Source organism: Momordica charantia, assembly GCF_013281855.1.
Source record: "Momordica charantia cultivar OHB3-1 chromosome 6 unlocalized genomic scaffold, Mcharantia_2.0 BLBB01000006.1, whole genome shotgun sequence".
Taxonomy (NCBI): Eukaryota; Viridiplantae; Streptophyta; class Magnoliopsida; order Cucurbitales; family Cucurbitaceae; genus Momordica; species Momordica charantia.
This window is the reverse complement of record NW_028275164.1, coordinates 3,622,473-3,647,802: the sequence shown is the minus strand read 5'-3', so window position 1 is coordinate 3,647,802 and position 25,330 is coordinate 3,622,473. Positions and strand designations below refer to the sequence as shown.

At 34.7% G+C, this 25,330-nt stretch overlaps 5 protein-coding genes across 10 annotated transcripts; 3 read left to right on the top strand and 2 right to left on the bottom strand.

Annotated features, from left to right (window-relative positions):
• The first annotated feature begins 1,436 nt into the window (after window positions 1-1,436).
• On the top strand, window positions 1,437-2,755 carry LOC111007479 (putative xyloglucan endotransglucosylase/hydrolase protein 23). The gene is made up of 3 exons (XM_022279860.2): window positions 1,437-1,800; window positions 1,891-2,084; window positions 2,185-2,755. Exons 1-3 carry the CDS (start codon window positions 1,522-1,524, stop codon window positions 2,585-2,587), a joined length of 876 nt encoding a protein of 291 aa, XP_022135552.1. The 5' UTR covers window positions 1,437-1,521; the 3' UTR covers window positions 2,588-2,755.
• Window positions 2,756-4,553: 1,798 nt separating this feature from the next.
• LOC111007299 (xyloglucan endotransglucosylase protein 7-like) lies at window positions 4,554-5,864 on the top strand. Its single transcript, XM_022279611.2, has 3 exons — window positions 4,554-4,829; window positions 4,922-5,115; window positions 5,216-5,864. Exons 1-3 carry the CDS (start codon window positions 4,554-4,556, stop codon window positions 5,601-5,603), a joined length of 858 nt encoding a protein of 285 aa, XP_022135303.2. The 3' UTR covers window positions 5,604-5,864.
• Window positions 5,865-6,546: 682 nt separating this feature from the next.
• Window positions 6,547-8,528, top strand: LOC111006984 (two-component response regulator ARR10-like). Its single transcript, XM_088126121.1, has 6 exons — window positions 6,547-6,703; window positions 7,036-7,191; window positions 7,277-7,624; window positions 7,722-7,798; window positions 7,879-8,320; window positions 8,419-8,528. Exons 1-6 carry the CDS (start codon window positions 6,547-6,549, stop codon window positions 8,526-8,528), a joined length of 1,290 nt encoding a protein of 429 aa, XP_087982247.1.
• Window positions 8,529-13,182: 4,654 nt separating this feature from the next.
• Window positions 13,183-13,635, bottom strand: ZFP2 (zinc finger protein 2). Its single transcript, XM_022279109.1, has one exon. The coding sequence runs from the start codon at window positions 13,633-13,635 to the stop codon at window positions 13,183-13,185; it is 453 nt and encodes a 150-aa protein (XP_022134801.1).
• Window positions 13,636-16,636: 3,001 nt separating this feature from the next.
• LOC111007257 (4-coumarate--CoA ligase CCL1) lies at window positions 16,637-24,875 on the bottom strand. Of its 6 annotated transcripts, none has more exons than XR_015791553.1 (6): window positions 23,746-24,875; window positions 23,562-23,620; window positions 23,311-23,447; window positions 21,651-21,868; window positions 21,465-21,567; window positions 16,637-17,322 (listed from the first exon to the last, which is right to left on the bottom strand). XR_015791553.1 is itself a non-coding variant. In XM_088125352.1 (6 exons), the coding sequence occupies exons 1-6, from the start codon at window positions 24,754-24,756 to the stop codon at window positions 17,284-17,286; spliced, it is 1,563 nt and encodes a 520-aa protein (XP_087981478.1). In that variant the 5' UTR covers window positions 24,757-24,839; the 3' UTR covers window positions 16,637-17,283. The 6 variants fall into 6 exon arrangements, 3 of the variants coding, with proteins under 3 accessions (XP_087981478.1, XP_087981477.1, XP_022135247.2); XR_015791554.1 differs by having other exon boundaries at window positions 16,637-17,315; XM_088125352.1 differs by having other exon boundaries at window positions 21,655-21,868; window positions 23,746-24,839.
• Between the last annotated feature and the right edge of the window lie 455 nt (window positions 24,876-25,330).

The following is a 25,330-nucleotide window of genomic DNA, read 5'->3' as shown; positions in this document are numbered from 1 at the left end:
AAAAATTACCCAAAAAAGAAAAATAACTCACTAATTACAACTGAATATTAAATTTTCCACAAAATTAAGTTTCCAATTAACAAAAACAATGGTTGAACAATTGTGTCAAATCTCACCATCTCAATAATAAAAAAAAAGCTAACTATAATGTTTTTTTTCTTTTAAATTCTATTATTTTTGTACTAAACATATATTTTACACTAATTAAGTGCACATGAAGAATTTTTTTCTCAGAAAAACCTCGAAGGTAAAAATCATAACATTTATTCAAGTTTAATGTAAAAACCATAATGCTTATTCAATACTAGAGTATAATTATTACAATACTTATTTCAATTTAAGGTACATTTCATAAAATATATTTGAGATGAAAATTTATATATATATATATATATATATTCATTTTTAACTTCCAACTCCAAATAAATGAGTTAAAAGTATCATTTTAAAATTTTATATTTACTCGTAGATGTTTTTATTTTTACTTTTTGAATTCAACATATGAGATGATAATTCAAACTTCCAATTTTTTTTTGAAGATATATGTCTTAATCAATTTAATTTTGTTCATATAGTTACTTTGTCGGTTCACATTATAATTTATTTTTTAATATTAATATATCCTATATTATTTTTAATAGGATACTAATGTAACAAACAATAAATAGATAGGTTAATTACTAGAAAATTTTCCACTCTATCTCTAAGAAAACTTTGGCAATGATAAAGAAAAATACATCTTGCTGCCATCAATAACAAAAGAATTTGACAATTATTTTAAGAAAATAAAAAAAATATCTCCCTTTTCTACACCTCTGCATCTTAATTCTTACCTACTAAAATTTGAATGGTACTCAGAACACCTAACCATACGTATTGTTGAATAGTAAATAGTAATTGGTGATACGATGACGTGGCGTGTGCAAAAGCACTTATTGGAATTCGGAAAATATGATAAAAGAATAGAAGTCGGCGAGCTGCTTGGAAGACGCGGCGAATAATCGAACCAAAGGGACAGCTGTCGCGTTACGGAGGAACGCTGTATTCTCCAATTTGTGCACAGACATTAATGCAAAATTTCTATTAAATTTCTTTTTGTGCAAATTTCAAAATTAAAATAAGATATTTAAAAACACTCATCAACACGCGTAACACCACGAATACAACGAAAACTTATTCAAACTCATTAATAACAATTCAAATATTTCCTTATAACAAAATTAATGCCCATAATTTTGTTTAGGTGTTTCGTTGAGTGGGTCAACCAACACCAACCTCAGCATTAGACGATGAAGGAAAATTGGTGCTCCATCTCCAGGATGATTCCTAGACCATTGCAAATTGTGCCCACTTAGCTGTATCCAACATCCCCATGGCGGTACACATACACCAAGGAACTCTACTCAACTGAACTTTCTCCCCTCTTTCCTTCCTCTTCTCCTCCAAATCCCACTATATAAATTCTGCTCCCCTTCCCCAGCTTCTCATCCCACTCCAAATTTCAAACATCATTAATTTCCCATGGCCTCCTCTGCTGTTCTCTCAAGCAATTTGTTGCTAATTTCTTTACTATTCGGCTCTCTGCTCATTGCCTCTGCTGCTAATTTCCACCAAGCAGTGGACATTACGTTTGGGGACGGACGTGCTCAGATTCTTAACAATGGCGACCTTCTCACTCTCTCCCTCGACCAAGCCTCCGGCTCTGGCTTCCGCTCCAGAAACGAGTATCTCTACGGCAAAATCGATATGCAAATCAAGCTTGTTTCTGGCAACTCTGCCGGCACTGTCACTGCCTACTACGTAAGTTCAATTAATATAATGCTCTGTTTTTTTTTTCATTTTCGGTGGATGGGTTGATTAATTGATACATGAATTTGACTGAATTTGCAGTTGCGGTCAGAAGGGTCGGCGTGGGATGAAATCGATTTCGAGTTTTTGGGAAATTTGAGCGGCGATCCTTACACTCTTCACACCAATGTGTTCAGCCAAGGAAAGGGCGACCGAGAGCAACAGTTCCGTCTCTGGTTCGACCCAACCGCCGATTTCCACACCTATTCCATTCTCTGGAATCCCCAGCGCATTGTGTAAGTATAAATTAAAATTATAATGGTTTCAATTTCAATTTTCGATTATTTTCAATTATCAGCCTGGAAATGGAAGATTGAAGTTGAATTTATGTGGCAGCTTCTATGTGGACGGCACGCCGATTAGAGAGTTCAAGAACATGGAGTCGATTGGAGTTGCGTTCCCGAAGAATCAGGCGATGAGGCTGCAATCGAGTCTGTGGAACGCCGATGACTGGGCAACCAGAGGTGGGCTGGTGAAGACCGATTGGTCCAACGCACCGTTCACCGCGTCTTACCGGAATTTCAACGAAAACGCGTGCGTTTGGTTGTCGGGACAGTCTTCTTGTGGGTCGAGTTCGTCGCCGGCCGCCGACGACAAGTCGTGGTTCTCGCAGGAGCTGGATTCCGACAGCCAGGGAAAACTGAACTGGGTCCAGAAGAACTACATGATCTACAACTACTGCGCCGATGCGAAGCGATTTCCTCAGGGGCTGCCTCCGGAATGTAATGCCACTGCCTAGATTTTGGATTGTTTTGATGTATGATTCTTTTGTTGCTTTTACAATAATGGCCGATATTCGTTTGTATTGTATTAGTATAGCTATAATGTACACACCACTTTTGGAATTTGAAGATTAATATTTGTTTTATCGACGAAAAACATTGGAGAGAGTTGAATTGTTCTTCAAGTTTGGTGTTTCGAATCTGTTTATCTACATTTGGATTGCTTTGAGAAAATTTCCACTCATATTTTCGTGGAAAATAGTTAGCCGCTAATCGATCGGCAACAGCCCAAGATTGTGCTTTGTTTATAAAAGGAGGAAAAAAAAAACAAAAACCAAAAAACAAAAAACAAAAAGACAAAAAAAAATGTGCCCATTTTTTTTTTTTTTTTGAATTTATTTCCTCCATTGGTATGCATGGGAAAATCAGTAGTCAAATTTTCTAAGTAACATACTTTGGTTCTTCGTTGGAGTTGATTTTAGCTCATATTCAGGTGTCAATAGTAAAAAAATATTTAATGGTAGTCAAAATACAAGAATACAATATTAGTCTTAACTATTGAAGAGCGAAACTTTTTTTTTAAATATTAATTTATTTTTGTTATCTTTTGGAATAATTTTTCACTAGATAGATTCAGGGTCACCCAAAAAATCCCAATTAGTTTGGCTAGACATTTTTCAATTCATTTCCTACCACAATAATGGTTGAAATATTTATATTGGATTAAATTTAGTCTAATTTAGACGCTTAACATTTTACATTCATTGGTGATTTAATATTTTTTATCTTTAAAATTGCATTAGAGTGTCTTGTATCCAAATCTAATTTTCAAGCCTACAAAATCCAAATTGATTGGGTAAATTTAATTCAGATTCTAACACTCCTCACTTGTGGGCTTGGAAAACAACATCAAGACCCAATGGAAATTATAATAAATGGGGAGGAACAACAATGCTCTGATAGTAATAATACCTTTTGAAAAATAAAGGTAATTCTCCACTACCCTATTAAAGATATTACAGACCTATTTATAGACCAAAATACACTAACTGATATGGAAAATTAAACCGAAATAAATAACTGCTTAACAAAATACACCAGAAATAACAACATAACTGCAACTAAAATAGTATGATTTAATAGTCTTTAAGCATGGGAAGATAGTACTTTTTAAGAATTTTAAAAAATGCTGTAAATATTGAATATTAATTTCACTGTTTGATAAAATGAAAATTTTCTTTGATTTACTCCAAAATAAAATACAATTTGTGAAAGGGATGCAAGATAAAACTTATTTTATTATTATATGGTAAAAATCTAAGAGAGATATTTTTGGGTCTATTTTTTCCAAAGCAAGAGATATTTTTGGGTTGGGTAAAAGTGGAGGAGATTATTGGACAGGTGCCAAAAGGGGCCCCGAAAATGGCTACGTGGCTCAAAGTGTAAGATTTTATCCAGCTGGAAAATGTGCCGGGATTTTCATTCTTTCCGCTCAAATATCTCTCAAAACTAGATATTTGGGATTATTTTTCCCGTAATGCCCTCCCCCTCCTATTCATGATTATCCACACAGCCCTTGCATTAAAATATTTATAATATTTCTATCAACCATGCAAAATTGACTCAATTCAAAAATTACTTCATCGATGTAACAATTCAATACTAATTTACATCCGAATCTATATGTTAATTTAATTAACCGGATAGATCTTGATTAAACAAAAAAGAAAATATATATATATATAAATAAACTTTTACATTTTTATTTAATTGGTGTGATCTCAACTAATATATCAACACAGTTGATACCTTTGGAGATGGCATTTTTGGGTTTCCAATACTATGAACACGCTTTCTTAATTACGTTGTGGGTGTCACGTTGTGGTAATATACAATTGTGTGGATTTGGTTGGTCACATCTCCCACAAAAACATTATTAATATCCACACAACCTGCAATATCCAGATCAAAATTTTGGCCGTCATGAAACATCAGAAACTTCCAATTTCTTTGTTATTTGTTTGTCTTATGATCAGCAGCGCTTTAATGGCTGCCTCTGCCAACTTCTACGAGGAGGTTGACCAGATCTGGGGAGATGGCCGAGCCCAAATACTCAAAAATGGGGAAGTCATGAGCGTGTCTCTGGACAGAACCTCCGGCTCCTGTTTCCGGTCTAGAAATCAATACTTATCTGCGAAGATGGATTTGCAAATCAAGCTGGTCCCGGGGAATTCTGCGGGGACTGTCACTGCATTTTACGTGAGTAGTGCCTATTGTGTGTGTTAATGAATGAATTTAATTTTGTTTTGTTTTGTGTACTATGGATGATTTAATTTGGATGGGATGTTCAGGTGTCGTCTGTGGGGGAGTTTCATGACGAGATAGACTTTGAATTCTTGGGGAGAGTTGATGGGGATCCTTACATTCTTCAGACCAATATGTTCATTCATGGAGAAGGCAAAAGAGAGACCCAATTCTTCCTTTGGTTTGACCCCACCAAGGATTTCCACAACTACACCATTCTCTGGACTCCTCTGCATATCGTGTCAGTATTATTTCAAATTAATCCCTAATTATGTTTATTGCAATATTTCCTCAAACTAATTCTAATTTAAAGTGTGTTATGTTTTGTTGAGTTGTGACAGTCTGTACGTGGACGGGATTCCGATAAGAGAGTTGAAGAACAAGAAAGAAACGGGAGCTCCGTTCCCGCTCCGGCAGCCGATGAGATTATACGGCAGCCTTTGGAACGCGGAAAGCTGGGCCACCAGAGGTGGGGCGGTGAAGACAGACTGGACCAAAGCGCCGTTCCGAGCGTGGTTCAAGAATTTAAGGGCCGATGGGTGCTTATGGTCCGACCATAATGGAAAATCCAAATCCAACTGCAGTTCAAGTTCGGCCACGTGGCTTTCGTCCTCCACACTTGATTATGGAAGTCAACGACGCATGAAATGGGCTCAACGCAACTTTATGTTCTATGATTATTGTAATGACACCGCTCGTTTCCCTCAAGGTCTTCCTCCCGAGTGTTAATTCATCGCCAATCCTCTCCTTTTAATTCTGGTTTGAGGACCATTAGGACTATCTTGTTCTTACTATTGAATGTTCCATATCTTAAAAAAAATTGCAAAAGACAAAAATTCTTTTTTTTTTTATAATGAGTTGTCAAATTTTGAACAAGATGATGATGAAAATAGATCTTGAGTAAGGAGTTAAATATTTTTCGTTTGATTTCAACTTTCAATTCAGTCATAAAATGAAAGAGTTAGTATCTCATCTTCAAAACTGTGTTGAATAAATTACTAAACTTTAAATTTCATATTTAATACAATTTTGAGTGTCTTTGAACTTTCAAATTTGTATCTAATAAACCTCTCTATTTTCAAATTTGTGTCTACTGAATTTTTCTGAGCTGTTTGCCATCCACGTGTATACGACAAAGCTATGGAGCTATTTTGTCTTGACATGGAATCTACAAAGTTGCATTAGTTTAAGAGCAAAAAAAAAAAAAAACGGGAGTTCAACGATTCATGGGTTATATGTTCGATCGATTTTTTTGGCTGTTTAAGAATTAAAAAACTTGTCATTTATTTTTTTTCTGTACAATCATCATGACATGGTCGCAAGCAAGGCGTTGGAATAGTAAGATACTTTTGGGAATTTTCCACTCAGTTCCCATACGACGGATCCACAAACCATTGAAGTTTGCTTCTTCAAACAAATAGTCCAATTGTTTCCCTCATGTTTTTTAAGGAAAAAATATCCCACATTAATTACCAGTATCTTTTCCATCGTCTTCTACCAAAACTTTCCTTATCTCACTCTCTCCCAACCTTACCCTGCAAGCACCCTTCTTATATATTTAACTTCGTCCCCAAGATTTTTTCCCCTCAAAAAACTGAACCCCATCTCGTGTTACACAACAAAAAAAACAAAGCCTCAAAATTCTGCAGCAGCTAATTTGGGTTTCAAGATTATGGAAGAGAAGAAGGATCATAGTAATGGATTATTGAGTATGCAACAAAAGGGCGAAGACGAAAACTTTCCTATTGGTCTCAAAGTTCTTGCAATCGATGCCAATATTGTCTGCCTCAAATATCTGGTTCTCCTTCTTCGAAAGTGTCAATATAAAGGTACTTCCTTTTCTTTCGATTTTTCCCCCCTCAAAAAAAAAAAAAGTTTAATTCATGTTTTGTATAATTTTCAACTCCTTTCACCCATAAAGAACCCTAAAAACCGCAATGGGTATGTTCCAAGAAGAACGTAAAAGTTGATTAATGGCGCTCTGACGAAGGGATTTGTGAAATTCAATCGAAACCCAAATACTGAATAGACCCTAAAACTGACGTAGAAGGAAGGAATTGCACAATTAATGTTGAATGAAATATAGGGTTCAAAAGAGGGAAAAATCTCATCAATGCGATTCTTCGACATATAACCCTAAATTTTGAACCTTTTTTTTTAGTAACTGCGACTACGGAAGCCGCTGAAGCAATAAGACTACTGAAGGATGAGAAAGAAGCTTTCGATATCGTTATTACAGATGTTGTCAGACTTGACATGGATGGCTTCAAGCTCCTTAACACTATTACTGATCATGCAATGGACATTCCAGTTGTTAGTAAGTTTCCAAAATTAAAACCCTATTAACTTTTTTCCACTTCCAAAACCCTAAATTGAATTATATTGAATATTTTTGTTTCCAGTGATATCTGCAAATGATGAATTGGAGATGGTGAAAAGAAGCGTTATGGAGGGAGCCGAGGCCTATTTACTGAAGCCCGTTAGGCTACCAGAAGTGAGAAACATTTGGCAGCATGTATTGCGGAAAAGAATTAGTAAAAAATCCAATTTTAATATTATGGTACAAAAAGAAGATCAGAAACTCAACAAGAAGGAAGAGAATGAGATTGATGAGACCAAAAATAATGAAAATAAGAATAATATTAATAATGTCGGTTCATCTTTGCGTTCTAAGAAGAAGCCTCGGGTGATATGGACAAAGGAACGACATGCCAAGTTTGTCCAAGCTTATGAGCAATTGGAAGAAATGGGTAAGATGAAATTCTAGGTTGATTTAATGTATTTATGTATATCTATATATACATTACATTTATTTATAAGTTTTCTCTCTATTGATTTCTGTTTCAGAGAGAGTCCCAAAAAAAATACTGAAGATGATGAATGAACCAGAATTGAGTCGAGAAAGCATTGCGAGTCACCTCCAGGTTTGTAAAATTTTTCTATGGTTTTAAAGTTTGGTTGAGTTTTGGGTTTTTGGATTTGAAATTATATTAATTGGATGCAGAAACACAGAGACGGGCTGAGGAAGAAGATATTAGGAGGAGGAGGAGGAGTAGGAAAATTTGTTAGCCAGAAAAACTACTACAGTAGTTTAAAACACCAAATTAGAAACAAAGCTTCAAACTTTAGCACAGCAAATTTGAGAGCTGAAATTCCCACAAGTGCCCAATTTCAGTACCCTTCAATTCCATCAGGATTATCATCAAGAAGCTGCTACTTTCCGGTGCCTGAATTCAAATGGTTCAATTTTCCAACGGATAATAATTCTTCTTCTATGATTTTGAAACCGTGTGACCAATACTTAGGATTTGGTTCTAGTAACATTATTAGTCCATTGGGAGGTGATCGTTTGAATTATTCAACGACTTCTCAAACTTTTGGAAATTGTCCGATTGATAATGTTGGTGCAACCCGCTGGCCGTTTCCCAACAATGCTACTACGACAGGTACGTATAAAATATTGTATAATTAAATATAGTATTATTTATGGTCCTTTTTAATTAGGGCCATTTAATAATTTGTGGGGTTTTGATATGTTTTTCAGGACAATATTCTGAACTGCAATTTGATAACGGAAGCTCCTACGGCGGCGGCTTAACGGATGAGGATATCAGTGATATTTTCAGAATCCTTAGTGAAGGACCTAATTTTTAGCTTTGATGTTGAGAAATTTGCTCTGTTTTTGAGCACATGTAGAATTGTTCCCATAGTTCTCCTTCCATGCCATCATATATCTCAGCCACAATTAGTTTAATTAGTCCCTCATTTAATGTTTACTTAATTAGGTTGTAATTTCTATTGTTTTACTTTTAATTAACTAGCTTATCCATTATAATATAAATAATTTTTGTGTATTCTGGATTCTCATTCTTCCTTGTGTGATAATTTAGGCATATTTTTTTTGTTTCTCTCTTGAACTAGATCATATATAATAGACAATTTCCCTCCTGATCAGTTTAGTCTTATAGACAATTTCTCTCTTAAACCTCTGGGGAAAAGCCGATAGGCAAATTAAAATCACAATATATAACAGTCATATGTTTTGATTTTGGTTTAGCCTATAGTTTATACTATGAATATTTAAATAATAAAGGTACCGTTCTACCACCCTTGATTTAACTCCTTGTAATTTTGCTTTTGGTCTTACTTAAAAGTTCGTGCATGTTGCTGTTACTCTATAATTTTCGTTTTATATATTCGACGTGAAAATTTTTTGAAACAAAGTAGGAACTAGGAAGGATATATATTTTTCGGAGCAAAAACTGTTTTTCAAAATCTTATTTTTCTTCTCATGCTCAATTTTTTTTTTCTTTGGCATATTAAACTTTAACGAATTTCTTTCTTACTCTAAAACTTTTTCATACTTAAATTTCTCACTCTAAAAAAATATTTCTTCTCTCTCTAAAATTTAATATTTACAATTATTTTTTTCCTTCTCTAAAATTTTTATCTCTATCTAACATATCAGTCTCATTTTTCTTTCACTAAAACCTTAATATTATCCCAAACTTTTTTCTCTTTCAAATTTCACCATTTATAACTTTTATTTCTCTTTCTAATCTATTTTTCGAGTAGCAAATATATCACCAACTTTTTTTCTATCTAAATTCTTTCTGTTTCAATTTTCTTTCCTTGTAATTTTTCTTTGTTTTTGTATTTTTATTTTTTCTTTAATAAATATATCTCAAATTTTTTTATCTAAAAATTTGTCACCATAGTTTTTCTTTCTTTTTCTAACATGTTTTTTCTCTCAACTTTACGGCTCTCCTTCTCTCTCTTCCTCCTTTTTGTCCTTTAACTTTTCTCTCACTAATATTTTTTTCCTTAAAATATTTTTTATCTCTCTAAATTTACTCTCTCTACAATTTCTCTTCAAAAAGTTCTATCCTCTCTAAACTTTTATTTTTTTAACCTCTAATGACAAAAATCCCCACACAGCATTGAGTACCCCTCCAGAACAAGGAATAATGTATTTCCCACCGTGCACGAATTCCATTTTTTAAATAATAAATATATATTTTATTAACTATTTTAGTAAAATTAAGAATAAAATATTAAATATTTTTTAAAACTAATTATTTATACAATTAAATAATAAATTTTATTTATTTATTTATTTTTATTAAAATTAAAATTAATTACTAAATCGGTAACTTTTACCACAAACAACCCCATCTCCAAACGAGGATTCCTCAACCCAGACCTCGAAAATTGAAGAATGAGGTGGAAAGAAGGATTAAAAATTTCAAGGATGAGAAGGTATGCTCTACTCCCGCCTCATCTCGATGTTATCTCTACTCTAGGTAGATTTTTGTCTCTCTAGCTTTATCTAACTCTCTAACTTTTTAAAAATAGAAAATCAGTCATCAACGTATTTGGTTTTTCCTTTTAAAAAACAGAAAAATAACAGACTGTTATCCGACAAATATGGTTTTTGTTCGTTTGAAAACTAAAAACAGAAAACATAAAATTTAAAAAAAAAAAAAACCATTTTTTATGCTTCGGGAAAGGTCGGGCTTACCAAGCACCGCCAAGCCCAATACCTTGGGAAAGGTTGGGCTTTGAATTGGCCCAATTTTATGCTACGCCATCTTTCACAACAGAGAGAAAAAGGAAAAATAAGTGTAGAAAGAAATGAAAGTAACTAAGTAGAAAGATTAAAGTGCAAAGAAATGTCCAAAATCAAAGATCCAAAAATGGTTATTGTGATGAATTTGAAAAAACGAGAGTATTAAACTAAGATGGTGGTTTCAATTATTGAAGTAGTTTTGAAAATTACATAAAGATTTTGACAAAGGTTGGAGAAAATGTAGCTTAGGAGAAGGGGCTTTTTAATGGCTTGGTAGCAACGTCGGGCATCTCTAAAATAGAAAATTTGGGTCCCTCATCCCTTGGTTTTATTATTAATTTACGTCTTCAATTAAACAAAAACTAAAATTCTTTCATTTTTCTGGGTCGAATTTCTTGAGCTTGGGGAACTCGAATGTTTTTGGTTCGCAAAACTGAGTTTCTCAACGGAAATATCGTCTCATTTGGAGTTGTTATCTGACTTGCTCAGAATAGACATTCTTCCCTCAAAACAAATTACAACCCCCCACATCAATTACATATATATCCTTGCTTTTGAAAAATCCTACATTGACTCAATAAAAATAAAATCATAGATATATAAGTGAGGTGACGAGAGCCTTTTAAGTGAGATTAGAAGTAAAATCACGAGGGGATAGACTAAGCCCCTATTAGATATCTAATATATGAATCAAATTTATCCAATCCATCAGCTTTTTGGGTCGAGTGGTGGTTTATTCATCCTTAACAACCCTGTTTAGTAGATGATAGTAAAATGATAAAAATTGTAAAGTAAAAGATAATGGGATTGATGAGGTTATATGAGAGAAATGAGATAACATCTCGGGGAGTGATTACAAAATTTTTGGTGACCCCACAAAGTTTATTATAGTAAGCACCATCAAATGGATTGAAAATTACATTGATTCTCAATCCCATGAAATAAACGGAGTGTAATTGAGAGTGGACAGTATCATATTATTTGGAGATACATATTGTCTTAACAAAATTTACTCCCATAGATTTTTGGAACTAGAGGTTGAAACCATATTTGAAAAGTTAACTTGAAAGAAGTTTGGTGCTTGAAATTGACAAAATTGATCCCGAAAATGTGATTATTCAAGACTTTATAATAAAGTATCAAATATATACACAAAGTAAAAGTTTTTTCATTGTTTCAAAGTTTAGCAAACATGATATCTATAAATTAACTTCATGATTCCTCACTTAATTAATCTTGTCTTCATTTTAGTGGGAAGTAACATTAATGCTCTCTTTATAACAATTGATGCATTAACAACTCATGAGGATTAATTGAGTGTATATATAGGTGTCCTCTTATTAAATCTCTTTTACTTTAATTAAATGGAATTAGCCTGAAAACGCAAAGAATATTGTCTGCCTGAGGAGGGCATGTGAGTTGGGAAAAAGCAATTAAAACACTCATCAAGAGTTTTTTTTTTTCCTTGTATTATTTTTTCTTTCTTCAATTAGTGGAAATTGAAAGTATATAATATATAGTCCTCACATTATATATTTAATTTAGTTTGATTGAATGAAGGAATCCAGTTACTGTATAGTGTATATATATGCATCTAATGTAAGGACTCCAATTAGAAATGCACCTAGTTTTTGGCTTTTAAATCTCAAGAATCAAGATATATCATTATTTTTTTGGAAAGGGAGAATTATTAGATCGAGCAAAAGGGATTATGATGATTTACCATTTACATCCAATTCATTTCAAAACTTAATTATGATGATCAAGTCTCGATAATAAATGCATGCATGCAGAAAAAAATTAGCACGAATAAATCAAAACTGAAACTGTGTTTAATAGTATATTTAATTAATTAGGTTTTGAAATGCATAGCCACGCGTACAAAAAGAAAAAAAAACGAGAGAGTACACAATAATAAACAAAACAATATGCCAAACATTAGTTAGAATTAAATTAAATTGAGAGATGGGAGAGGAAAAACACATGAAAGACGAGGTAGCAAGGGACATGAAAAAAAAAGAAACAAAAGGAAAAAAAAATACTTGGCTCCTCACAAGTGAATGACCAGTCTTGTCCTTCGATTTAACAACTCATTATTTTTTAAAAGAAATTTTTATTTTTGCATTTCTCTAGAACATGTTCGGTGTCTCACCCTTGTCTCCTTCGCCTACGACTGCAATTTAGAGGTATAGGTATTCCCTCTCTAGCCCTCAACACACTTGTGGAGACAAAATCAACCTCCCTCATAGATAAGAGATCTCAACGTCTAGGTCTCCTCAATCACCCTTTCCTTTCACTTGAATTGGTCGAGAGATCACCCGCAACACATACATTTTCTAACCTTCGAACCGAAACCCCCAATTAGAGGTGAAATTCCAGAACCTAAACAACTCAGTCGAGAGCTTTGTGACTGTTGAAAGGGAAGATCCACCAGAATGATTGATACGTCATTCCCACTCCATTGTCTCTTGATCCCTCGTCCAAATAATGAGTTGTTATTGATTGTCAAGAGGACGACGATAAAATTGGTCAGCCCAACAAATGTGGGGCATTTAACCTTGCACTTGGATGCTTGGTTTTTCGCCTAAACGAGATGGACTGAAAATTGGAAACCCACAACGATCATATGACATATATACTTGGAAAACAACTCTGGATCGACAATTCATCTAAATTATACGTCAAAATGAAAAATCAAAGAGAAAGATCAGAAACTAAACAATTTGACATGCACATTAATCACAGCCTTAAAGACAAGTCAAGGTCTTGATTTTCAGGACGGCATGCCCTCATCTGATGATCTCTCCCACTCGCAGCAGCATCATGGCCACCACGTGGGCAAAGCCCAATTACCGTTGGTGGCGTCTCAATTTTCCAAAGATGGTTCGAATTGTTCATCATCATGTTCATGTTCATGTTGCAGCTCTCATCTCCAGCGTATGCTCCTCCTCTAATCTCTCTGCTCTTCTTGGCTAGAGTCCTCTCCAGCTTATGCGCATTTTGGTGGCCACCCAACGCCTGCGAGCTGTAAAATTTTCTCTTGCAATAGTTGCATGAGAACACCCTCGCCTGATCATCATCACAATTTGGAGTGCTCCCAATCACATGATCAACGGCAGACGACGAGGAATATGAATATGAAGAGGGTTCTAGAACCAGCTCCAGGTTCAGTTGGCTGTGTTTGAACTCCATCACACACACACACAGAAAAAAAGGAAAATAAGAGGTGGTGGGTGTGGAGAGAAATATGAGAAATGGAAGTGGGTTTTGTAGAAGAATGGAGAATATGTGTAATGTGTTGAGATCACTGTTTTTTAAAATGGTATTAGAGGAGAAATTTACTCTAATTTATCTGACTTAATCATGCTTAAGAGATATTTTTTTTTTAAATTGGAATTGGTGATTTAAGTGAGAGAGAGAGAGACAGAGGGGCTGGAAAGAATCAGTGAGGATCGAAGGGTTGTCGGCTCCGGTAATGGCAGCACTCAAATTGATTGTCGGCCTACAAAATATTTTTAGAAAATTAAAATTAAAAATGGTTACTTCCATTCCTTTTCCACTAACGCCCACATGTATAGCCAAAATGTTTTAAAAAATAACACACCCCAAACAATGTATTTCTGCTCAATTATTTTGCATTTCAACTTATGGGTCTTTTCATTTTTGTGTCACTGCCCATTTTTTAGTTACAATAATATTGTCAACATTTGTATTCCTAACATAGATAGCTAGAGACTGAACTAGTTTTTGATTTGGTGAATATTTGTTTGTTTTAAATTTCTTTACTTTGTGTGCGTTAATGTTTTGAGATCTAGATATTTGTCTTTCTAGTTTCTAAAAATTGACTAAGAACTCGGTTGTGTTCTTAAGAGATCGAATTTAGAACAAAATAAAACAATGGTTTTTTTTAAGCCCTCCAAATAGAGGCATTGTTCTCCAATATTGTACCGTAGCCTCATATCCATGGCACATATGGCATCTTGGTTATTAAGATGTACTTTGTTTTATAATTATAGTATCTTCGATATAAATATTTAAAATTGGAACACCCTCATTTAAGTCTATTGTATATGACTAACTTTTTAAAGTGGTGTGTTACAAAAATAAAAAGAAGAAAATGAAAGAAGTAATGGGTGGACTCGCTTAATATTTGAAAATTAGAAAATTAAAAACTGAAGTTATCAAATAAAACTTTGGAAGATAGAATTGACGAATAATAGGAAAGACCATAAAAATTTATTGAGAATACCAGAAGAAACAAATTGAAATTGTTTTCTAGGTTTAAAATTGAAATATTATTTAACATCCTTGCTCACTTGTATGTTTGAAAATTTGCAAAACATCCTACTATGATATTATGTTAAACATGATTTAATTATCAATGAACCCAAAACTTAAGCCAATGATTTAAGGTAAATTTAATCATATATTGATATCTCAACATAGTCTAAAATCAAATTAAATTTTCTATTTTTCATTCATTGTCGTTATTTTGAGAAAAAAAAAAAACTTACTCAAACAACCCATATTTTTCAATTTAAATAACTTCTTAGATTTATGAATTATTCAAACAAAATGTCATATCAATTATCATGGATCTGATTTTTGAGCTTCTATTAACCAAAGCATAAGATAAATTGCTTTTAAGAGTACAAGCAATATTAATTGAACTAATCAGCTAAAAGACAATTGTATTTTATTCAAAATTTCAAATGCTTTTAAGAGTAGAAGCAAGCTTAATTAGTTCAATTAAGCGAAAAATTTGAATTTTATTCCAAATTTTAAATGGGTTAGAATTTACCATTGGGAGTAAAATTTGTGATGCAGGTAGTTTGATTAAGTGGTCAAATCACAGTAAAATAAGTCAACAAATTAGTTTAAAAACGTACTATTTCCACACCATTATCATAAAGGGATTTAGAAATTAAAAAATGTCAATCCAACTTCTAATTTAAGTAATAAATCATTTACAGGATAAAACCATCTTGACTAGACCAAACATGAAACATCATTACACATCACATTTCCCTCTCTTTTATCAAATAATTCAATTAAATCTCTCCATTCAAACCTAAATATTTGTCCTCTGGTTCATTGAACCCTCTCTGCACAGTCTTCATTAATTAAACTACATATTAGGGCCACTGCTAACATTGTGCCACGTGGATATTTTATATATATATATATATATATGATTTAAATTCAGCAATCTAATAAAGTAGGTTTTCCAATTAATAGCATATTAAATTTGTACTTTGGAATTGATTAGCAACCACTAAGCATTTAGGGACATATACATTTTTTTTAGAAATTGGAACTAGTTTAGTTATTGGGTAACTTGGGTTGTTTGGTTCCATTTGATTTGAATATTCTTCGTTTGTATTCATTTTTTTCCCAAGTATTAGATGCTGCTATCCCAAATTCAATTTACTCCAAAGTTTATTTTCTCATCTATTAATTAATTTACGCCAAATTTTAATTTTATCATCTCTTTATTAAATTTTATTCCAAGATTCTTTACTCAAGTGTAACACTACTTAGAACCGAAAAAAAAAATATTAATTGAAAAGAATCCGTTAAAATGCAACTTTAGTCTATCTCAAGTATGAATAGTAGAATTTTGTGACTCAATAATTATATTCTTAAAATCAATTTCATGTCGTACCAAAAAAGTTCTACAAATTAGAGTAAGAATCTTGATTTACTCCAACATGAAACCCTTAAATGTTAATCACGATAGCCAAAATTTCTATTTTCTATAATGTGATTATAGTTTTGAAAGAATATCTCTGTTCTAAGTACCATACTATATAGTATATACATACATTATGAGTGCTCTTGGAACTCGACGTAGCTATGAATTTAATAATTAAAGAAAAACAATAAACATATAATATAATCATGACAATAATTTATTTGATTGATTTAATTATTTACAAAGTGAGATGAGACCCAACCGAACATAAATCGATGCCATATCCCCAGAAAGTGTTTATGGGATCTTTCCATCTCGTCAATGAAGCAATGAGGCGTAGGACCCAAAAGTTTATGCATCGACTACCAGACAAGACAACTTAGCCACCAATGGCTGCTAATCTTTTCAATTCACCTTTAATTTCTACTTCACCAATCACACCCACATGACTTCTCTCTCTGAATTTCAAACTATTTCACCCATATTAATCATTTCGAATAAAAAACTGAACCAAGCACATGGGTTTTACTCAAATTCCATAAACTAATCAGTGTCTGACGCAATTAGATCAACTCTGTTATATTTCAGACATATAACATAGTAATTTGGTCCATCGGCGACAGCCAGAAATAATTATATGTGTTTTTAGACAATGATTGGGGGATCATAATCTCGCAGCCTTGGCGGTGTTTGCGGTAATGTCTTTGAATCAGAGACCACTGGGTTTAATTCCTCCTCAGTCTGGTCTCCACCCTGAAATGGGACACTAATTCCCTTCTTCACTGCCCTAATTCAGCTACTGAAATCTGCTTGATCTTGTACTTTGAGCACCCAACCATTATACAGGAATCAAATTTGAAGATATCATGTACAAATTATATATTCTCTATGTACTTTTTCCTCGTACTTTCTCTCTTAATTGGGTTCAGATAATAAATACATACATGGAATGCGTCCTTTCTCCTAAGTTCAAAATGGCCGAGTCAAAGTACAATGATCCGGGTCACTCAATTTCAATTCAGTCTAAAAGATTCAATTTTCAGACACCTTCTCAGTATCTGATTATTCAAGAAAACAATGAATCTCTCTATCTTACTCTTTGAAGCTTTTCGTTAGGAGAAAGTGAGATGAAGCTTCTTTCTAGTTCATTTAACTTGCCCATCTTCAGAGCTTGGATCTGCAGGCTATCAAAGGGGATTATATATGCTTGTACAAGTGGTTTTTCTAAAAAGAAAGCGTCAATTGAACTTTAGTTCCTTTTATACTTCCACAGAGTAGAATACAAAAATAATGGCCATATAAATGTCAAAAAAATCTATATATCCTAAATGTAGAGCTAGAGCCAGAGACAGAGAGAGGTTTATTACTGCAAAGATATTCACTTTTTAAGTAGTGGAAAGCACACATAGCAAAAGATATTATGCATGCGTAGAAAAATCTGGGATAAAGATATTGGATAGATCACATGGGGAAAACGCAAAGTTGAGAGATCATATATAGACAGTAAAATATGAAGACGGCGGACCCTCTTTCTAATTCTGTTTCTCACTCTTGGACCTTGTTGAGAAGGTTATTAACACAGAAAACTTGAGATGGAAAGGTAGTGGACAATGTTCATGGTTTGCCGGTTTGGTTTTAATGAGTAAAAAGAGTTTCTATAAATTTTACATACGGGACCTCACTCGTAATTACGACGCATCAGTACACTTATTTTCTGGTGTTTCATCAGGACACTGACACTCCAAATTTGTTCTGTAGTACATGGAAGTTCTCAGTATAATTTTTTTCTAAACTACACTACTAACACTGTGGCACTCAAACAGATAACAATGTGGTTAATAATCAATCATCCATCTAAATCTCCTACTTGGGTTTGTAATACTTTATTGGTGCTGAGGGAATATGGGGTATTGAAAATTCAAAAGCTTGACTGACTGGACATGGAGTGAAGTGTCATCTCAAAGTTAATCCCAACTTTTTCTTTTCCATGGTTATCGCAGTGTTGTTGTTAGGATTCTCTTTAGAGAGAGAGAGAGAGAGGTGGTAGAGAATAGGGTCCCCCTCTCCAAACGCTATCCTAAAATGCTAGCACTTTCTCCAACCTTTTGAGGTTGCAAGGAACACAAATGGGATCCATTAACGAAAATGAGTGGATTTGATGGTTTGGCGGCATTAAAGAGCAAAATGATGCTCTTTTTGTTTGAAACAAGGAAAGCAGTAAGCACGATTAAATTATATTCCCATGCTGCTCACACATTTCTCTCCGCCTTGCATGGCCCATGCAAAGAGTGATTTTCCCCCGTGTGCTCATCATAACCAAAGATTCACAACCCTTAAAAAGTACTTCCATTTCATGTGCTTTCAAACACGCAGCACATTTCCTGCTCCTTCTCGGACCCTGTTTCTCCACTGTTGGAGTGGAACTCAAAATTTCAGCTAAACAATGTATATCACAATTGCAATATCCATCATTCTAATCCTAAAACTGAAAAAAGATACTTATGATTCTGAAGCAATAGTATTAGAACTCAGAAGTTTGTGAAGATGCCTCTGTTAATTGCTTGATTGTTATGTCGCTGAATGACTTCTAAGAGTATCATTCGGGAAATAATTCTAGCTGACAAAGAGACCAGACAAAATTGTGAAAGCTAAGATGTAGAATAGACGTCTGTTGGGAAAAGGTAGAAGGCAAGAAAGAGGATAAAAACGGCTGTGAAAGTATGGAAAGAAAAGATGGATGAGATAGGTCATAGGCCATATGTTCAGTTTTTAGTCTCATCATTTTGTGCAGCCAATGAGCGGGTCGCGGATGAGTCGCCTTTCTTTTCTCTCACTTTTTTAATGTGCTGCGGATGCGAACTGAGGCGAAAAGAAGGAAAGCAGGCAACGACAAAAGCCATGGTGGGGGAAAAAGGTCTCGGGAGTTCAACTGTGGCAGACAGAAAAGGCAACACTAATTGACATCAGAGAAATCGACACGTCGTTGGCTTTTGGATGCTGAGTTTTCACCACTCACAGCTCGGTTCATGAAAGTGGCCATTGAAACATCTTAAAGGATAAAATCTGGTTCTCTTCTCAATCTCATACACACAAAGTCCCAGAAGGCAAAGGCCGTGATAAACGAGGTACAAAAGTCATTTATGCATACAGTAATGGGAACAGAGACTACCATTTCTACCTCTCCTGGAAGGCACCAAAAAAGGGAAACTAATACACTTTATCATCCACACGTAGGGAAAGATAAGGTTTATCGTGTGCTGTGTCAAATACTCTCACTTATCAATGGTTCTCTTGAGCTTGGATTGAGACTTCCCCCCCTTCGTAGTTTTATAGGTATCATAATTTCCTTCTTCAGTTGTGTATCCTATTTGTCTGCACTTATCTAGCTCTCATCTCAACCACATCCCACCATCGCAACAAGTTCACTAATAATTAAACAGTTAGAACTCTTTCAAGTTCATGCATCAATCCAAATAAAAAGATGGCCACTAAGAGAAACTGTGATGAAGTTTCATCTCTAGATCTATGTTTCCATGATCCTTGAGCATGGCTCATTCTTAAACTTCCAAACATTTTTTAACGTGAAATATCTTTACGAGCGCAATTTACCATTTTTTGATGATTTTTCATTTTTCACTAAATGAAAAATCATCCTTATCTATAAACTTGTGGTCCTCCCTTCTTCTAACTAACAAGGTTGAATTTTGACGTCTCCTTTAAACATTGAGGTTTTTCTACCAAACAATGAAGGGAGAGGTGGGTGGGTGTGACGTGGAAATAAAAAGAAAAATTAACAAGAGCATTAACTTGTTTGAAGATATAAATATCGATTGCTCACAAAAGCGTTGTTGGATATTCTCAAAACAGCAGTGTGTGTACTGATATGATGGGGCGCCAATTAGCTCTGCGATTAAATGTTCCAAACAGATGCACCATTTCCATTGGGCAACCAGAGAACAGGAGGATTTTTTCCACAGAAAATCTAAAGAAGTGAATTGCTTCCACTTCAAAATCAAAACTGGGCAGCTTATGAATCATACAATCAAATGATTTTTCAGTGTTTTGCTGCATTGGTGACACTGGAAAAAACGAGTTTCTAGACTGATAGATGTATTATTTTTTACTCATTTTGGACAAGGACAAGCACTTCACAGTCAAAATCAAGATATATATCCTTTTATATGTGTGGTTATTAAACTCTTATTCTTCAGTAATATTTATGAGACTTCAATCGTACAATATAAGAAACACTGTGAACATTTGATTCCAATCAATTTCTTACATTTGGACCACTACGATGTGACTCCTAGTGGACCTAAACATAGAACAATGTTCTGAAAAAGAAAATTCTCTTATCTGGCACTATGCAAGTTCTTGTGCTATGTGATCTGGAGATGTTTATAAAGTAATTTGTTTGTTCATCAGAACTTTGACTTCCTATTGCCAGCCATTCGACTTGGTATCTTGATAACAAAATCAAAACTAAGACAACATTTTTTCATAAACTGCCGTTGATTATATGAAGTTTGAAAACCAGCCGCACTTTTACTACTACAGAGCGGTTTACTTGCAGCCTTGGAACAGAATTTTATATAAACATAATCCACAAAGCTTATTCTCCTTCTCTCTATTTTACATACAGACATTTGAGAGATAGAGAGCGAGAGAATTGAGTTTTTTGGGATTGTAGGGATTGGGGTCTAATTTGGAATACTGGCTGCGAGCAAAGCTCTAAGTTGTCTCCGCAAGATTTTGCCAGATGAACTTTTAGGGATGGAATCCACGAAGAAAACACGATTGATCCTCTTATAAAACACAACCTGCATCCCACATCCTCGGTAATTACAATCCATGTATCAAATCTCCAAGATTTCATGTTAAGCTTTGAATTATAAGTTAAATTTCTAAACTTTCAAGTTCGTCTAGGCATTGTACTATAAAAAGTTTCTAATTCATCCCTAGACCTTCAATTCCGTTCCTTAGCACTTATGTCGCACGTTCATTGTACTATTGAAACATTACGTACTGGACTGCTTCTAGGGAGGTTTAGGTATTTGATAGCTATGCATTCAATTTACGAAGTTAACAGCAGGAATTCGTTAAAAGAACTTGACGTACAGACAAACTTTAAGTGATAAAAACCTTTCAAAGACTAAATAGACCCCATTCCAAAAGTTCATGTACTATAGCAGTGACCAACAACGAGATATCATATTATAGGAAGTTTACCTAATTTTTTGGTGAAATCGATGTCAAAATCTACATCAATTTCTAACCTAATAACATACTAAATCTGCAAAAATTAACGCCAAATCCGGAGTTTTACCTGTTTGGAGATGTATTGCTTAATTTCATCCTCGGCGATGTTGGAACTGTCGGATCGGACAATGAAAGCAGCCGGAACCTCTCCGGCAACTTCATCTTTCATGCTGCAAAGTCGCAGAAATAGTAAAAAAAACGCAGCACATAAATATAAAACGGGGCGGGTGAAGAATCGAACGAGAAGGCTCACGTACGGTACGACCGCAGCGTCGGCGATGTGGCCGTGGGAAATCAGCAGGGCTTCCAGCTCCGCCGGCGCCACTTGGAAACCTTTGTATTTGATCAGTTCCTTGAGACGATCGACGATGAAGACCTCGTCGTCGTCGTCGACGAAGCCTATGTCGCCGGAGTGGAGCCATCCGTTTTTGTCGATTATGCCCTTCGTGGCCTCTTCGTCGTGGAGATACCCTGTTCAACCAACCAAAACTTGACGCATAAACACACTACTGCACTCGCTATGAGCCCACTAGGCCCAATAAATATGGGCTTGGCCCAAATTGATGCTTCCAAATAAATGAGATGACGTCTCTGCATTAATGTAATTTTGGAAGGCTAGGCAACATTAATTAATGACATCAGCTACCCTTTCCGTTCCACAATTTAATGCAATTCATTAATTAAATCTTTGGACCGATATTAATTATTTATCATGGGTACCAGCTTCTTTTATTTTTTCTGTTTTTTTTTTAATGAAGAGCATGGGTAACAACTTCTAGAATCGAATAATATTTTACGTATCCCAAAAAAATAATAATAAAAATGTTTTATGAAATTTAGTATTTGAAGTTAAAAGAACTAATTTCTTTGAATTTAACATTCATTTATGTATAATTGAATTATATCATCAATTAAAATATTGTGTTTTTAATAGTCAAATCAATATTTGTTGTAGTAAAAAAATTGAATTGGACTGGCAATTGAGTTTTTCACTAAAAAATGTATTTATTTTTCACAAAATTTTAATTTTTTCGATGGAACTAAAACTTATTATGTATTTAATTATAGTAACCAACCATGGTAGATTGACTCATTGTCCAGGACTAATGTAAATAAAAATGATTTAGAGAAAATAGTTCAGATTTTGTAATGATCACCTAAAATTTTGTAGCTTTTAGATCTCTCCTACAGTTCTTTAATTTTCTTTAAGCTTCATGTAGAATTGGTTTCCACAAATTTTTTTCTTTTTCTAATCTGCATTTATATTAAAAATTGAACAAATATTACATAAGGGTAAAGATTAAAATAAACAAAATAATAGAAGTATGGCTAGATTATGAATTTGGTCCCTCCCTATGATTCAAGCTCAATTTGAATTTAGCTTTAATAATTTTTAAATATTCTCAATAGTTTTGACTTAATTTTAATTTGATGAATATAGTTTAGTTAAATCTCCAAAATCATTTCCAATCTTTTCTTCGCTCTTTTTGCTATCTTTTTCGTCCAACCCTAGACCCTCATCTATCAACTATAGACCCTCATCTATCAACTAACATTATAGTTAACTAAACATGAACTTGTGTTGATGTAAGAGGAAAATATGATATCTGACACATAAGCAATAACTCAACTAGTCTAGCTATCAAAGTATTATTTACCATTTAAAAAATAGAAAGCTCCAATCTCTTATCTTTTTGTTTAATTAGTCGCGTGGCAACAATGATTTATAAAATTCGATTGTCAAATTGAAAACTAAACCCGAAAAAAAAAAAAAAAAAACTCATAGTAATTTGAGCTAAAAGTTTAGAAACGTGTGGATATGATCAGGAACTTGCGTGTGAATTTGAACACACATTTCTAAGTATATATTGTAGAGAAAAGAAAAAAATATATATATGGAAAATGGTGCAAACCTTTCATAAACTGAGTGCTTCGGATGCAAATCTCCCCAGGTTGATTTCTTGGAAGAGAAGCCCCCGTTTGAGGGTTGATTATCTTCATCTCCGAATTTCTCATCAACGTCCCGCACGCACCCGATTTTACCTCAAACCTAATTTTCAAATATTAAGAACATATATGAGCTTTCGATTTCTTTTTGATGATGGTCAACATGAAACTAAATAAATATTATTCAATGAAATTAAATACAGTTGGCTTAACAAACCTTTCCTTCGCAAACGCCAATGACATTGTGAACACCAACCCCTCCGTCATTCCATATCCCTGCGATTTATAATATATATATATATATGATGCCACTCGTAATCATGTGAAGCATGGAGAAAATTAAAACATGCTTTCAATTTTTAATATATTTAACAACCATTAATTTAATTACTATGTTTTACCTGTCCAAGAATCGCTTGCGGAAGCTTAGCCTTGACCGCATCTTCAAGCTCCTTCCCCAGAGGTGCGGCTCCCGACAACACCATCCGTATGGACGACATGTCGGAACTCTCCACAGCCGGAGACTCCGCAATTGCCAGAACAATAGGGGGCACCAATGGCGCAACCGTGACCTTATATTTTGGCACAAATTTCACGAGAGAGTTAATATCGAACTTGTGTACAATCAAGATCGCGGCTCCCACTCGCAATGAACACATCATGATGCAGTTGAGCGAATATATGTGAAACAACGGGAGCACGCACAGAACCACGTCGTCGCGGCTTACGTTCAGGTGCGGGTTCTCGCCGTCCACTTGTTGCGCCACGCTGGTCACCAATGCCCTGTGGGTCAACATAACTCCTTTCGGGAGACCCGTCGTTCCAGAAGAATAAGGCAGCGCAACGACGTCGTCCGGACTAATTTTCACTTCCGGAATTTCCTCTTCCGCCGCCCGCATCAGCTCCGAGAAATGCCGCCCTCCGTCGTCGTCCGGTGGGGGCTGGTCGATGTATATGACTTTGATGATGACGTCGTTTTCGTGACAGGTCAGATTCTTCACCTTGGCGGCGAACGCGGCTTGGGTTACGATCAGCTTGGCTCCGGCGGAGACGGCTTGCTTGGCCACCTCCGTCGCCGTGAAGAACGGGTTCGCCATCGTGGCCACGGCGCCGAGAAATGAGGCGCCAAGGAAGGCCAGCACGAACTGCGGGCTGTTCTGGAGTAGAAGCATGATGACGTCACCTTTCCGGATGCCCATTCTGTGGAGGCCGGCGGCGACTCGACGCGCCGTCTTGTGGACTTCGCCGTAGGTGTGGGTCTCGCCGGTGGCGGCGTTGATTAGACATGGACGGTCTCTGAATTCCGGGAGCTTTTCGAAGCAGTAAGTGTGGAGGGGGAGGTGGTTGGGGATGGTAATGTCCGGGAGTTTTGACCGGAATATGAATTCCGGCGGTGGATCGGCCGCCGCCATCGGTGATTTTGTTGTTGCGAAGTAGGAAGTGCGGGGAATTAGAGGGATTAATCGAGAAGGTGAGAATTCTATTGATTTAGGGTTTTGGTTGAAGTATGGTTTGAGAAAAACTGAGAGCACAAAGCAGATAGCAGCTAGTTATGTGGTTGGTGAAATATAGAGTTTATATATAAATAAAAATTACAATGCTTTTGGAAATAATTAAATTAACTCATTTAGTTTTATTCATACAATATCTTATTTTTAATAGCTTTTTTTATTATTTAATTCGGAAGAAACTACCGAAAATATGGAAATGATAATAGTTGTTTGCTGAGGGTGCAGTGCAACCATGCATATATATGTACCACAACCATATATATGTGAGAGTAATAAACTAGAACAATAATGTAGGTCGGATTCGATAACAATTTTGTTTTTATTTTTGATTTTTCTTTAACTTATTTGATATATTTTTTTTATCATTCTTCTGAACACATTTAAATTTCTATCTAATTTGTAAAATAAAAACAAGTTTTTTAAACCCTATTTGTTTAATTTTTCAAATTTAAGTTAGATTTTAAAATATTTCTAA

Bases quoted from the DNA above. Each gene is read 5' to 3' on its own strand.
- LOC111007257 (XM_022279555.2), bottom strand. From the start codon at position 24,756: ATGGCGGCGGCCGATCCACCGCCGGAATTCATATTCCGGTCAAAACTC. The intron at 23,621-23,745 runs GTAAAACATAGT...TATAAATCGCAG, and splicing joins CGCAAGCGATTCTTGGACAG to GGATATGGAATGACGGAGGG. The intron at 23,448-23,561 runs GTTTGTTAAGCC...TTTGAAAATTAG, and splicing joins TTGGCGTTTGCGAAGGAAAG to GTTTGAGGTAAAATCGGGTG.
- LOC111006984 (XM_088126121.1), top strand. From the start codon at position 6,547: ATGGAAGAGAAGAAGGATCATAGTAATGGATTATTGAGTATGCAACAA. The intron at 6,704-7,035 runs GTACTTCCTTTT...CTTTTTTTTTAG, and splicing joins TCGAAAGTGTCAATATAAAG to TAACTGCGACTACGGAAGCC. The intron at 7,799-7,878 runs GTTTGTAAAATT...AATTGGATGCAG, and splicing joins GCATTGCGAGTCACCTCCAG to AAACACAGAGACGGGCTGAG.
- LOC111007479 (XM_022279860.2), top strand. From the start codon at position 1,522: ATGGCCTCCTCTGCTGTTCTCTCAAGCAATTTGTTGCTAATTTCTTTA. The intron at 1,801-1,890 runs GTAAGTTCAATT...CTGAATTTGCAG, and splicing joins GCACTGTCACTGCCTACTAC to TTGCGGTCAGAAGGGTCGGC. The intron at 2,085-2,184 runs GTAAGTATAAAT...TTTATGTGGCAG, and splicing joins TGGAATCCCCAGCGCATTGT to CTTCTATGTGGACGGCACGC.
- LOC111007299 (XM_022279611.2), top strand. From the start codon at position 4,554: ATGAAACATCAGAAACTTCCAATTTCTTTGTTATTTGTTTGTCTTATG. The intron at 4,830-4,921 runs GTGAGTAGTGCC...TGGGATGTTCAG, and splicing joins GGACTGTCACTGCATTTTAC to GTGTCGTCTGTGGGGGAGTT. The intron at 5,116-5,215 runs GTCAGTATTATT...GAGTTGTGACAG, and splicing joins TGGACTCCTCTGCATATCGT to TCTGTACGTGGACGGGATTC.
- ZFP2 (XM_022279109.1), bottom strand. From the start codon at position 13,635: ATGGAGTTCAAACACAGCCAACTGAACCTGGAGCTGGTTCTAGAACCC.